At 45.3% G+C, this 15,507-nt stretch overlaps 1 protein-coding gene across 1 annotated transcript in view; it reads right to left on the bottom strand.

The window, feature by feature from the left end:
* Positions 1-15,507, bottom strand: part of LOC311231933 (adenylate cyclase 9) — a 115,520-nt gene that overhangs the window by 7,043 nt on the left and 92,970 nt on the right. The window contains exons 5-7 of the mRNA XM_084318569.1: positions 9,902-10,004; positions 8,365-8,582; positions 4,526-4,685 (exon numbers count right to left, since the gene is read on the bottom strand). Of these exons, the coding sequence (XP_084174695.1) occupies positions 4,526-4,685; positions 8,365-8,582; positions 9,902-10,004 (481 nt within the window). The remainder of the gene's footprint in view (positions 1-4,525; positions 4,686-8,364; positions 8,583-9,901; positions 10,005-15,507) is intronic.

The following is a 15,507-nucleotide window of genomic DNA, read 5'->3' as shown; positions in this document are numbered from 1 at the left end:
GGAATCCCTTTTGTTTGTCCCAACAATAGCTTAATCTCACACCTTGGTAAGAGCCAAGCGGGCTACAGCCTGCCCCACTCTACCTTTAAGCGTCCCCATCTCTCCCTCTGTGTCTCCTAGATGTCCAGGATGAGAGTGCTCCTCTTAGCCCAAGCTCATTTAACCTACATGTACTTTGTTACTATGCGTTTCACTATTAAACCTATATTTATCATGAAGATCCGTCTACGATCATAATTGATGAGTCAAAACCCTTTACATCACAATCTAATTCAAGACAAAAATATTGTGGCGTGGTATCACCCAGTGCTAGGTTATAACCATATTGATCGGTACTTATACGACACACTCGCACACATAGCAATAGTAATGTGGACATTGTTAAAGTAGCTGATTATTGACATAACAACTTTTTGTTATTGCTAATGTCTTCTCTCCCTCTCTGCCAGCAATGTTAGTGACTCTTAATGTCTTCAAAGGCAGAACAAATGAATCACGTCTAATTAACCACTCCTGGGACCATGGCTTTGATCTGGAAGCCCTAAAGGAATGGGGAGAGAGAGTGTGAGAGAGAGAGAGAGAGAGAGAGAGAGAGAGAGAGAGAGAGAGAGAGAGAGAGAGAGAGAGAGAGAGAGAGAGAGAGAGAGAGAGAGAGAGAGAGAGAGAGAGAGAGAGAGAGAGGGAGAGAGAGAGAGAGAGAGAGGAGAGAGAGAGAGAGAGAGAGAGAGGAAGAAAGAGTGTGTGAGAGAAAGAGATGGGGGAGGGGGGCTTGTACTGTATATCCATGGCAAACTAACACATCTCACAGCGGCAATCAGCTTGAAACTGGAAATGAGAAGTCTAACAAGCTCGAGAGCCAGCTCTACCAGTCCCACAGGAGCCAGTTCTACCAGTTCTACGGGAGCCAGTTCTACCAGTCCTACCAGCTCTACAGGAGCCAGTTCTACCAGTCCTACCAGTCCCACAGGAGCCAGTTCTACCAGTTCTACGGGAGCCAGTTCTACCAGTCCTACAGGAGCCAGTTCTACCAGTTCTACGGGAGCCAGTTCTACCAGTCCCACAGGAGCCAGTTCTACCAGTCCTACAGGAGCCAGTTCTACCAGTTCTACAGAGAGACAGTTCTACCAGTTCTACAGGAGCCAGTTCTACCAGTCCCACAGAGAGCCAGTTCTACCAGTCCCACAGGAGCCAGTTCTACCAGTCCCACAGAGAGCCAGTTCTACCAGTCCCACAGGAGCCAGTTCTACCAGTCCCACAGGAGCCAGTTCTACCAGCTCTACGGGAGCCAGTTCTACCAGTTCTACAGAGAGACAGTTCTACCAGTTCTACAGGAGCCAGTTCTACCAGTCCCACAGAGAGCCAGTTCTACCAGTCCTACAGGAGCCAGCTCTACAGGAGCCAGTTCTACCAGCTCTACGGGAGCCAGTTCTACCAGTTCTACAGAGAGACAGTTCTACCAGTTCTACAGGAGCCAGTTCTACCAGTCCCACAGAGAGTCAGTTCTACCAGTCCCACAGGAGCCAGTTCTACCAGTCCCACAGAGAGCCAGTTCTACCAGTCCCACAGGAGCCAGTTCTACCAGTCCCACAGGAGCCAGTTCTACCAGCTCTACGGGAGCCAGTTCTACCAGTTCTACAGAGAGCCAGTTCTACCAGTTCTACAGGAGCCAGTTCTACCAGTCCCACGGAGAGCCAGTTCTACCAGTCCTACAGGAGCCAGCTCTACAGGAGCCAGTTCTACCAGCTCTACGGGAGCCAGTTCTACCAGTTCTACAGAGAGACAGTTCTACCAGTTCTACAGGAGCCAGTTCTACCAGTCCCACAGAGAGCCAGTTCTACCAGTCCTACAGGAGCCAGTTCTACCAGTCCTACAGGAGCCAGTTCTACCAGTCCCACAGAGAGCCAGTTCTACCAGTCCTACAGGAGCCAGTTCTACCAGTCCTACAGGAGCCAGTTCTACCAGTCCTACAGAGAGACAGTTCTACCAGTCCTACAGGAGCCAGTTCTACCAGTCCCACAGAGAGACAGTTCTACCAGTCCTACAGGAGCCAGTTCTACCAGTTCTACAGAGAGACAGTTCTACCAGTTCTACAGGAGCCAGTTCTACCAGTCCCACAGAGAGCCAGTTCTACCAGTCCCACAGAGAGACAGTTCTACCAGTCCTACAGGAGCCAGCTCTACAGGAGCCAGTTCTACCAGTCCTACAGAGAGACAGTTCTACCAGTCCTACAGGAGCCAGTTCTACCAGTCCTACAGGAGCCAGTTCTACCAGTCCTACAGAGAGACAGTTCTACCAGTCCTACAGGAGCCAGTTCTACCAGTCCTACAGAGAGACAGTTCTACCAGTCCCACAGAGACAGTTCTACCAGTCCTACAGGAGCCAGTTCTACCAGTCCTACAGAGAGACAGTTCTACCAGTCCCACAGAGAGACAGTTCTACCAGTCCCACAGAGACAGTTCTACCAGTCCCACAGAGAGCCAGTTCTACCAGTCCTACAGAGAGACAGTTCCCTATGTTATCCTATGTCAAAAATAGAACAATTCCTGATACCAATATCACACATGAAACATATTAGTTATAACTGTGTTTATAACCCTGCTATGACATGTCAAAATGCCTGCTGTGAAAACACAGAACACAGGCACCCACCCAGGCCACGGTCTACCAGGTTATGATGCAAGAGTTGTAAATGCACCTGGATACTGGGAGTCAAAGACAGTCATGCTCTGATACGTTGCTTTCTGCCGTCGTTTTACACCTTCCTCTCCATTGACCATATTAACCAGGGGGCCATTTTGCTCTTGTGTCATGCTCAAGTTGGGATTTCTTTCCAGGGCTTTCCCGTAAACAATAGTATAGTGGTGCAGCGCCACTATGACAACGTGCCAGTGCCACCATGTGGTTTCAAAAAATATATTATAATATACAGTATATTTTCTCTTTTTGAAGTTTTATAAAAAAGAATTGCAGTGAAAAGAGGTTGGGACCAGCTTAGAAACAGACACATCATTGTCTAATATGTGATTGCCCAGTCCTCTATTCCTCCATTCCACTGAGTGTGTGTGTGTGTGTGTGTGTGTGTGTGTGTGTGTGTGTGTGTGTGTGTGTGTGTGTGTGTGTGTGTGTGTGTGTGTGTGTGACGTGTGTGTGACGTGTGTGTGTGTGTGTGTGTGTGTGTGTTTTCGTGTTCAATGTTAAACTACTGTGTAACCGTATACACTGTATTTCAACAAGTAACTTGTGTTTGAAATTATGTTTTTAAATTGCAGGAAATCACAGACCACCCCCTAGTTGCGACTCACCGCCAGCATGTTTGAAAGTACTGGGAAAAGCCCTGCTTTCCATATATTGGAAAACTTGAGCGCGTCCACTCTGGTTTAGGTTTAGGTTTACTTTATTTGTTCAAGGGGGACAGCGTACATTAATAAAACATTTTAAAAATAGCAATGATCAATTCACCACACGCTCTCAGCCCCTCTACACCAGGGATGGGAATCCATACCATTGTATTGCTTCCAATGCCATTATCAATTCTGCGTATGGGTCAGATTGTTTATCGATTCCCTTATTGATTCCTGATACATTTTCTGTGTGAAAAAACAAGTATATATATGACAACATTTCTGTACAGCATTTGTTTTCATTTAGGTTTTCTTAGTCAAAAGAAAGAATCTGCTGAGCCTGCCTGCTAACCTTATCATAACATATATTATATATTCACCCTCTGTCGCGGGCGTGCAGCTCGGCTGGGAGGCGCTCGTGCGTAGAGGGTCAAATACATGGCATTCCGGGAGTTTAAGCCCATGTTGCGTAGGGAGATATTTCAGTGTACTGTTGGTGTTTCGACCCTAAGAGTAAAGACCCTAACCCCATCACAACAACAATCAAAGTGTATAATATATATTAATATATATTATGTTCAGCACTACGTTTGTTTAGCAAAGATTTTAAGTGTTATTAGGGAAATATGAGCTTATAGAAATATCCGCGCATTGCATCGGAAATCTGAGGATTTAGACGTGAGGACAGGAAGCCATCATGAAACCGTTGAAGTCCTAAGAAAGAGGAGACCCAGGGCTTTTGATGGGCATCAAAATTCCATAAAACTACACTACCAAGCTCACACCAGCCACAGACAACGGAAGGCCAACCATTTTTTTCTTAGAAATATTGATTGAGTGATTGTCGTGTTTATATCTCACGGGTCGAACAAACCTCAACGTTATTGCCAGGAAGATGTTTTAGTATATTGTTGGTGTTTCCACCCTTACTTGAAATGATGATTTTACAGACATTACAACTAACACGGATCTCATCTTTTGTGGTGAAATGAAGCCACGCCTTTCAGCCGTGACTCCTCCTTGTTGTTGCAAGTTCCCAGCAGTGTAGACGTCATTGTTTTGCAACGCACGATGGTCATAAAAAAAAATTTATAAGCTCGAAGGCACGCAATCCCCATTCTCAACCGGAACCGCTTCTCGATTCTCATCCCTATTCCACGCAGACACACCCGCAGGCGTCTTACCTGGATGGGCAGGTGAAGGCCACAGGTGAAGTGGGAGAAGATGGACACGGCAGGGAGGGAGACCAGGATGGCCCCGATCACATGGCGAGGGAGCCAGCCAGACGCCACCCTGAGCAGGGACCAGGTACAGCCCAACACCTCGTCCAGATAGAAGGCCATGCTGCAGGAGGAGAGGAGAGGAGAGGCGAGGAGAGGAGGGAGAGGGGAGATGGGAAAGAGGAGAGGAGAGGAGAGGAGAGGAGAGGAGAGGAGAGGAGAGGAGAGGAGAGGAGAGGAGAGGAGAGGAGAGAAGAGGAGAGGAGAGGAGAGGAGAGGAGAGGAGAGAGGGGCGATGGGAAAGAGGAGAGGGGAGAGGAGAGGAAGAGAGGAAAGGGGAGAGGAGAGGATGTTTTCCATTATTGACAAGTGAGAGGCCACCTGCAACACAGCCTACAAGCCACATCACTCATCAATGTCCCCTGACCTTGTGCCCCCCCCACCCCTCCCGTTCAGTAGACTCCCTAATCAAGGAGCCTTGTCAAAACAGGGCTTTAGAGGATTTACTGTCCATCTACTCAGAATTTAATACATTTTACATGTCCACTCACTCACACAGCCTTTTGATCAGGCTTTCCCAAAACTAGTGGTCAGTACACAGTTTTGGGGTCTTGTGATATGAAAATGAGATCCTAAAAGAAATGTTGTAAAACTAAAATGAATGTAATGAAATTAAATTGCTGTTCTGAAATGGCTTCAGTACTGCAAAAAAAAATACAAAAAAACAAGCCTGAGTGATAAGCCAACCAGTCTGGCTGTACACAGCTGTCAGCTGGAATAACCTTCAGAACACACTGCAGCTTAGTGATTCTGTCTCCCTGCCCTGGAGAGTTCAAAGCTCTGGTCAAAACTGTTAGACTAAAGAGTACAAGCGCTATTCGTAAGCTGGATTTTGTATCATGTAACCACTATCTCTTGCCCCGTTTTTAACATGTTCTATTTTATAATCCATAATTTAAAACGTGATCACTTTGAACTTTGAGGTAAAATTAATTAATTAATTAAAATAAAATAAGAAATACAGCTGTCATTGACCAGCGTACGAGAACAGTGTTTTTGCACGCTGTGATACAGTAAACGTCAATAGCCTACAGGGGGAAAGATGCACAACTCTCATGCGTTTCAAACGTGTGAGGGACAGGGAGAAAGATGCACAATGCTCATGTGTTTCAAACGTGTGAAGGACAGGGAGAAAGATGCACAACGCTCATGCGTTTCAAACGTGTGAAGGACAGGGCGAAAGATGCACAACGCTCATGCGTTTCAAACGTGTGAGGGACAGGGAGAAAGATGCACAACGCTCATGTGTTTCAAACGTGTGAAGGACAGGGAGAAAGATGCACAACGCTCATGCGTTTCAAACGTGTGAGGGACAGGGAGAAAGATGCACAACGCTCATGCGTTTCAAACGTGTGAAGGACAGGGAGAAAGATGCACAACGCTCATGCGTTTCAAACGTGTGAAGGACAGGGCGAAAGATGCACAACGCTCATGCGTTTCAAACGTGTGAGGGACAGGGAGAAAGATGCACAACGCTCATGCGTTTCAAACGTGTGAGGGACAGGGAGAAAGATGCACAACGCTCATGCGTTTCAAACGTGTGAAGGACAGGGAGAAAGATGCACAACGCTCATGCGTTTCAAACGTGTGAAGGACAGGGAGAAAGATGCACAACGCTCATGCGTTTCAAACGTGTGAAGGACAGGGAGAAAGATGCACAACGCTCATGCGTTTCAAACGTGTGAGGGACAGGACGAAAGATGCACAACGCTCATGTGTTTCAAACGTGTGAGGGACAGGGCGAAAGATGCACAATGCTCATGCGTTTCAAACGTGTGAAGGACAGGGAGAAAGATGCACAACGCTCATGCGTTTCAAACGTGTGAGGGACAGGGAGAAAGATGCACAACGCTCATGCGTTTCAAACGTGTGAAGGACAGGGAGAAAGATGCACAACGCTCATGCGTTTCAAACGTGTGAGGGACAGGGAGAAAGATGCACAACGCTCATGCGTTTCAAACGTGTGAAGGACAGGGAGAAAGATGCACAACGCTCATGCGTTTCAAACGTGTGAAGGACAGGGAGAAAGATGCACAACGCTCATGCGTTTCAAACGTGTGAGGGACAGGACGAAAGATGCACAACGCTCATGTGTTTCAAACGTGTGAGGGACAGGGAGAAAGATGCACAACGCTCATGTGTTTCAAACGTGTGAGCGACAGGGAGAAAGATGCACAACGCTCATGCGTTTCAAACGTGTGAGCGACAGGGAGAAAGATGCACAACGCTCATGCGTTTCAAACGTGTGAAGGACAGGAGTTCTTCAACCACAGTGTGGGGTGATCAGCCTACTAGGAACCCGTCACAACTTGTAAGGACTCTATCACAGAGTTGTTACACACACCTGCAACTGTCACCAACCCTTTAACTGTAATGTGTCTGTTCTGCTTCATGTATACCTTGTCATTTTATTTGGTTGTTTGTTTGATGTGTGTTTTAATTATTTCCTTTACCTCCGTGATGTATGTATCGTCTGTCTCTTTTCTATTTTATTTTATTGTCCCCTTTCCCTGTTACCCTTCGAGAGGCCCTTTGTCCTCATGCCGTCATTGAAAATGGTAGATTTTTTGTAAATCTTTAGGCAATATGCACTCTAAAAGGAGCACTGGGCTCTTTTATGCACTGAAAAGACATACAAGAATACATACAATGCAATCCCTGAAGTAGAATAAATATTTCACAAACATTTCATATGACCCATGAATTCCTAAAATGCTGAAATGAGCATTGCACCGAGACAAATCCAAATCAACCATGTCTTGAAATAGCAATAAAGTATCTATCTTATCTTTTTTTTTATCCACTTTTTCTCTTCTTTTTCTATTTTTCTCCCATCCCAATTTCGCTGTGCCAATTCTCCCCTCCCTTATCTTGAACGTTGCTCGCATATGCCCCCCACTGGCCGGTTGTAGGGAGGATAGAAGCCTTGCATCACATGTCCCCTCCGGTACATGTGGAGGCAGCCTGTCACATCTTTTCACTTGCCAGCGCGGCCTCTCATTGGCGAGGTGTAACGTGTGGGAGGCTCACACTACCCCCGCCATTTCCTGTCTCTGCTGTGCAGGCGTCCCCCAACCGACCTGTAGGAGTCGCTGTCCACAACGTCCAGATTACCACCCATCGACTTCCACCCGCTGACTCTGCCAATTGAGTTAGTATGACGGCCGGCCCAAGCCGGAGGTAATGCCGACAGCCGGAGTCGAACCCGGTGTCTCTTGCGTTGGTGACGAGCGCAATGTCCACTGCGCCACCCAGCCGCCAGTATCTATCTTATCTTATCTCTACCTCCTGAGCCACTGTTGCCCCAGATAAGAATTGTCTTAATGAATTTGTCACAGTCGTCATTGTAAACACAAATTTGTTCTTAATTGACCTGCCTGTATAAAGGTTAAACAAATTAAAATAAATAAAAGAACCCCAGCTGCTGCAGATCGCTCTACCCGTTTCTGTACTTTTCGTCTAATTCTACATTTCTATTGTATTATTATTTATTTTGTTACCTGGCTGTATATTTTAGAATGTATATACATATTTCAGAATGTATATCCCTGATTGCATTATTTGTATTCTTATTTGTGATTTGAGATTTTTGACTACCCTAAATGTTTACTGTGAGCGATATGTGGTGCTGAATTTCCCCCGGGATCAATAAAGCACTTCTATTCTATTCTATTCTATTCTATTCTAGTCTAGTCTATTCTAGTCTATTCTCTTCAGCCTCCTCCCTCCGCTGGCCTCCTCACCGTATGGAGAGCACCAGGGAGGCCAGCTGCAGCAGGCCGGCCAGGGGGGCCAGCACCAGGGCAGTGGGGGCCAGAGGCCCGGTGGTGCGGGGGCTGACCAGGGGGGGCAGGAAGCAGGAGAGGGTCAGGGCAAGGAAGACGAAGCAGCTGAGCAGGACGTCCAGGCAGGAGCTGAAGATGGCACTGGCGAACGTCAGGACCTGCACTTGGTTCTTCACCTGGACAGGAAGAGAAGGAGATGTAACAGGGTCAGCCCTATGTTCCCACATTTCAAAGATTCTTCTCAAAATTAGGCCCTATGTTCCCACAGCCCAATGGTCCCACATCCCAATGGTCCCACAGCCCTATGTTCCCAGACAAACCATCTATTACCAGAGGACAATTGGATACTAGGTTGGGTGTAATTGGCTACCAAATTAAGAGAAAGGGGGGTGTAGGAGCCAAAAAAAAATTAATCAGAGGGAGTGATAGGTAGAGAGATAGAGGTAGATTGATTGAAATGGAGGAGAGGAGGGAGTGATAGGTAGAGGAAGAGATTGAATAGGAGATGATGGAGTGATAGGTAGAGTGATAGAGGAAGATAGTTTGAAGAGGAGGAGGGAGTGATAGGTAGAGGGATAGAGGCAGAGAGATTGGGGAGGAGGAGAGGAGGGAGTGATAGGTATGGTGATAGAGGAAGAGAGATTGAGGAGGAGGAGGAGAGGAGGGAGTGATAGGTATAGTGATAAGAGGAAGAGAGATTGAATAGGAGGAGAGGGAGTGATAGGAAGAGGGATAGAGAAAGAGAGATTGAACAGGAGGAGGGAGTGATAGGTAGAGAGATAGAGGAAGATAGATTGAATAGGAGGAGGGGAGGGAGTGATAGGTAGAGTGATAGAGGCAGAGAGATTGGGGAGGAGGAGAGGAGGGAGTGATAGGTATAGGGATAGAGGAAGAGAGATTGAGGAGGAGGAGGAGGAGAGGAGGGAGTGATAGGTATAGTGATAAGAGGAAGAGAGATTGAACAGGAGGAGGGAGTGATAGGTAGAGGGATAGAGGAAGAGAGATTGAACAGGAGGAGGGAGTGATAGGTAGAATGATAGAGGCAGATAGGTTGAACAGGAGGAGGAGAGGAGGGAGTGATAGGTAGAGAGATAGAGGAAGAGAGGTTGAATAGGAGGAGGAGAAGATAGATAATAATAGAGAGAAAAGAGTTGTAATGATGCTGATGTAACAGCAGGGGGCTGGAAGATTGTAAGATCAATGCAGAGCAAATAAAAGTGGCTCTGTGTGTGTGTGTGTGTGTGTGTGTGTGTGTGTGTGTGTGTGTGTGTGTGTGTGTGTGTGTGTGTGTGTGTGTGTGTGTGTGTGTGTGCATGCGTATGTGGGTGTGTGTATATGTGTGCATATACATGTGCGTGTGTATAATGTGTGCATGCATGCGTAAATTGCGTATGTGTGTGTGTGCGCGTACGTGTGTGTGCATATATGCGTGCCTGTGTGTGTGTGTGTGTGTGTGTGTGTGTGTGTGTGTGTGTGTGTGTGTGTGTGTGTGTACCTCCTCCTGGTAGCTGGTACGGTAGGCAGACTCCAGAGGTCTCTCTAGGAAGTTGAGGCTGATCTTGTTGATGGGCGGCTTAAAGAAGTAGTCCTTCATCAGACTAGGAAGCACAACGGAAACAGGCCCAGTCACGCATCAATACAATACACACAATAATATCAATCAATAGATAAATATTCTAAAATCTATCCAGGACGTGGGTATTGGAGAACAATAGTCTGACTATAGTAGGTGTGTAGGAGGGGGGGGGGGGTTGTGCAACAGAGTCAGCCATGTGAGACTTCATCCCCCTAGTCATTATTTATTCAACAAATGCATTTCCTTTGCCTATTTACTGCATGAGCTCTCTATCGACAAAAGCAGAAACCTGGAATTTAGCCATTTCCATTCCTCTCCCATCCGTGTTCTATAGCAGGAGCAGCCAGTGACTGAACTGTAGGACGGGGAACTCAACTGGAGTTACTGTTTACACCTGTTTTTTCTTGCGCATGGACTGATCCCATAACTAGTTTTTGGGTATGGGCATACATTTTTTAATATTCAAATCGTAGTTAAATAATTTTTTTAAATCTAATCGTTTATGCGAATATAGTCTCAAAAAATATATTTCCAAGATGGCGGAGTAACGACGCACATGAGAGTAGCTCCGCGAGAAATTAAGTTTTACTACAGCCCATTTGACTTGGCTCGAACTGAAAGTATTATTTTATGTTCTCTGACTAAACAGACGACACTATCAGACATTTGGTATGCCTAAAAAACCAGCAACAACCAGCAACAAGATATATGCAACAAGATATATGCGAAAGACAGAACTTGAAGAGGTAGAGGAAACGGGCTCGAGTACAGGCGACAAGATGGCGGACGCCGCGGAACCAACAGAGCTGACGCCAGCGATAATGAAAGAGCTGATTACCTCTACAATTCGTGCCGAGGTAGCTTCCCTCCGCACAGAATTCCTGGCCGAGCTCCGTACCTCCCTCTCGGTCCTCCAGGCCTCGATATCCACACAGACGCAGAAAATACAGCACGTGGAGACTTCATTGGCGGATATGGACGAGAGGTTGTCCACAGTAGAGACACTGTGTGCATCCACAGTGGAGACATTGTGTGAATCCTTAAGCGAAAACACTAACCTACGACTCAAAATTGATGACCTCGAAAACCGTTCACGCAGGCAGAACGTAAAAATAATTGGAATCCCTGAAGGAATCGAGGGGCAGAACTCTATTACATTCATGTCCGCCTTTTTCGTGGAGCTGTTCGGTGAAGAGGCCTTCGACAAGCCGGTAGTCCTAGACCGCGCACATCGCCTAATGGCACCCAAAACGCACCAGAAGGCCCCTCCTAGAGGCATGATGGTACGGTTCCATTATTCCCAGACGAAGGAGCTGGTCATGCGGCTCTCGCGTGAGCGGGGACGGCTAACATTCAGGGGCTCCACGGTACACATTTTCCCCGATCTTTCTGCGGATCTATCCAGACGCCGAGGGGCATACAAAGACATCAAGAACCTGCTCCGCGAGGCAAACATCAGATACGGCTTGCTTTACCCGGCTAAGCTGCGCCTGACATTCGGTGGGGAAGGCTACACATTCGACTCTCCAGAGCTGGCAGCCGATTTCTACAAGGAAAAAATCATGCCTACACTAAAAGACTAATAACGCTTGGATATGATACATATCAGTTTTTTCCCTCATACCTCCGGCCGAAGTGGATCTGAAGGATCATTCTGGCTGACCGGTAACGTTCTTCACGGTCCTAGCAACTAGCTAGACCGTTGTTATTATTATTATTAGTACTATTATTATTATGATTTATTTTACTTGCATCTGTCTACTATCAGGTGAGCCACTACTTTTCGTTTTTTTTTTTTTTTTTTTCGTACTGGGATTACCTAGGAGGTAATGGAACACTATCCAAAAAACAATCCGTTATTATTCATATTATATACCATACTGTTGACGATAAATCCTGCTTACACTAAAGGACTAACAAACATTTGGATATGATACACACCAGTGGACTCAGGGTTTTTTCCCCTCACACCCCCGGCTGAAGTGGATTTGAACATTTTGGCTGACTGATAACGATCCTCACGGTCCTAGCAACTAGCTAGACCGTTATTATTATTATTACTACTATTATCATTATGATTTCTTATTCGCATTCATCTACTATCAGGGGGGCCACCACTTTTCGTAATTTTTTGCATTGAGATTATCTGGGAGGTAATGGAAGACTATATAATCTGTTATTGCTCCTATTTATAATTACATAATGTTGAAGAAATTGATGTGGGTAACAACACGGTATGATTGTCGCTATGCAATTGCTGTGTACATCGGCCAACCTGCTCGTTATAACCGGCCGACTAGTCTTAATTTACTAAAGCTCATTTGTTACTACTATTTTTATTACGTAGAATACAAGCCGAATGTGAACCTGCCGGTGAATGTCGCCTATTTTTTTTTTATTATTATTTTTGTATTTCTTTTTCTTCCGGGTCACTGCCGGGTTTGTTCGATTACGTCACTTACTATAGACTGTTGGCTAACTCGGTTCACTGTGAATTCATTGTTACTATTATTATTACTTGCTAAAGCCAACTTATTATTATTATTCTTTCGTTAAATACAAGCTGACTGTCATCCCGCTGGCGATTAACATGTATATTCATCTTCATCCGGGTCACTGGTGGCTGACTTGATGACGTCACTTACCACAGCTAGCCGCCTGGCTATTGCTAAACTTTCAGTCTCAGTCTACGTTGGGTACAAGCTGACTGTTTACTCGCCCATATCCCACACTGGTGATATCGTATTATTTAGTATCATTACATTATATGCGCCGAATTGGCTGCAGGCTTGCGATTTATCTTTGTCATACTTATTTAAGTTAACCATAGCAACATACGTGGTGTGTGAGTGCGTGTGGGTGTGAGTGCGTGTGGGTATGTGTGTGTCAGGGCGGTGATCAATTGGCCCCCGCCCCCGTGTGTGTGTGTGTGTGTGTGTGTGTGTGGGTGTGTGTGTTAGTTATATGGAAAAGGCAGGTTTGGTGCCACTATGCACCTTTATAAAACAACATACCCCATGGCCCAAACATTTGGTGTAGAACTCTAACCAAAGAGAGATATCTTACATTCTACTGGTCTAAATAGGCAGTACCTGTCTCTTGAGGGGGTGGACTACAATGAGATTCCAAACAGGGGTTTAGGTGTATACATTGTTAGAAACCTGCCTTATCCAACCAAGCTAGTTACATAATTATATATGGCCACGTGTCGAGCAATTATTTATTTATTCATTATTTTTTCTTTCTTCCCTTTTTTTCTTTTCTTTTTTGGTTCTTGCCATGTGTAATTAAGAATTACAGTTCTCACAGGGTGCTCGTTTAGAGCACAGGGTGCACAAGGTTAGCTGTAATGCTAGGCACAGTCAGTGTTACTATGGCTGTGAGTAGTCACGCCCCACGGGGACGTGAGAGGGCGTTTTATGTTTGTTTGTTTTTCATTGCTAATATTAACAGTGAATATCTTTGTCTATTTTTGTTTATTGTTTTTTGTTTCTATTCTTATGACTTTTTTTCATCTTTAATTATAAGCACCCTGGACCACCACTTTGCCATCTCAAATGTCATGAATATTTTTTCACTTTCTTATGCCAGTGTTTGATCCTAATAGGGGGTCAGGGGGCAATACTAACATAATTAGTTGGAATGTGAAGGGTGTAAATAACCCCTTGAAACGTACTAGGATCCTTACTCACTTACAGCAGCTTGGGGTTGGCATCGCTTTTCTGCAAGAAACTCACCTTCGGCGAGTAGATCACCGTCGAATACACAGAGCTTGGGTAGGTCAAGTGTTCCACTCTGGTTTTCAGAGCAAAGCCAGAGGAACAGCCATTCTGATCAACAAAAACACACCATTTACTCCATCTGATGTGATCTCTGACCCTAATGGCAGATTCATTATAGTTTCAGGAACTCTCTATTCCACAAAGGTAGTCCTAGTCAACGTATATGCTCCAAATTTTGGTGACACGCATTTCATCAATAAACTTATCTCTTCACTCCCCGACCTGAACTCTAACCAACTGATTATGGGAGGTGACTTTAATTGTGCTCTTAACCCAGCCTTAGATCGATCATCATCTAATCCAGCTCCACAATCTCAGACTGCTAGAGCCATAGTGTCCTTCCTGAAGCAATACGGTATTTCAGATGTCTGGCGCTTCCTTCATCCCACCGCCAAACAGTACTCTTTCTTTTCACCAGTTCATCATACATATTCTCAAATTGATTATTTGTTTATTGACAACACATTTCTATCTCAAGTGCGTTCCTGCTCTTACGATAGCATTGTTATTTCAGACCATGCAGCAATAATCTTAGAGCTAGCCTTCCCGGACAAATGTCCATCATTCAGGCCGTGGAAACTTAATCCACTATTGCTATCTGAGGACTCATTTTCATCGTTCCTGTCCACTAAGATCAAATTTTTTATTGAGGTAAATTCTACCCCTGGCATGCCTATGTCCATCATTTGGGAAGCTCTTAAAGCTTTTCTCCGTGGAGAAATTATTTCTAATTGTGCTCGACGTAATAAACTGCACAACAGCAGACGCACTGAACTTTCAGACCAAATTATTAAATTGGATTATTCATACGCAGTCTCTCCGACACCTGCACTTTATAATGAAAGAGTGACCCTACAGACGGAATTTAACCTCCTTTCCACCAGTCATGCTGAGCAGCTTCTACTCAAATCACGGCAGTCCTTTTTTGAATTCGGTGATAAACCTAGTAAAGTGCTGTCACTACAGCTAAAACACCGCACCGCTCAGAACTTGATCACGCAAATTAACTCTGCCACTGGAGAGATCTATACGGACCCATTGGAAATAAATGGTCAATTCAAAACATTTTATTCTGCACTATATACCTCTGATTCCCCCAAAGACCCCTCTCTCATGAATAGTTTCTTCGCAAATTTGGATATACCAGTCATAGACAATGATTCAATGACTCTTTTGGAAGAGCCCATTAGCGCTGATGAAATCCAACAGGCTTTAACTATGATGCAGAGTGGGAAAAGCCCAGGCCCAGACGGGTTCCCAGTGGAATTTAAAAAAAAATATTCCACCCAGTTATGTCCCATTATGGCTTCAATGTTTGAGGAATCTTTTCAATCCTGCTCGCTTCCTCCGACTCTCTATCAAGCCTCAATATCCCTGCTTTTAAAAAAAGATAAGGACCCGAAAGACTGTGGCTCATATCGTCCTATTTCTCTCCTTAACAATGAAGCAAAGATCTTGGCAAAGGTACTCGCTCGACGACTGGAATCCGTTATACCAAGTATTATCCATCCAGACCAGTCTGGCTTTGTGAAGGATAGAATGGCTTTTTTCAACCTGCGGCGCCTTATGAATATAATTTACTCATCCACCGAGTCTCCCGTTGCAGAGGTCGTTGTTGCGCTAGACGCAGAGAAGGCCTTTGACCGGGTTGAATGGGACTATTTATTCTATACTCTGCAGAAATTCGGTTTCGGCGAGAAATTTGTGTCCTGGGTCAAACTTTTATACTCCTCTCCAGTGGCA

Source organism: Notolepis coatsorum (genome assembly GCF_963971535.1).
Source record: "Notolepis coatsorum genome assembly, chromosome: 7".
Lineage (NCBI taxonomy): Eukaryota > Metazoa > Chordata > Actinopteri > Aulopiformes > Paralepididae > Notolepis > Notolepis coatsorum.
The sequence above is the reverse complement of the archived record's forward strand: the minus strand, read 5'-3'. Positions and strand labels throughout refer to the sequence as shown.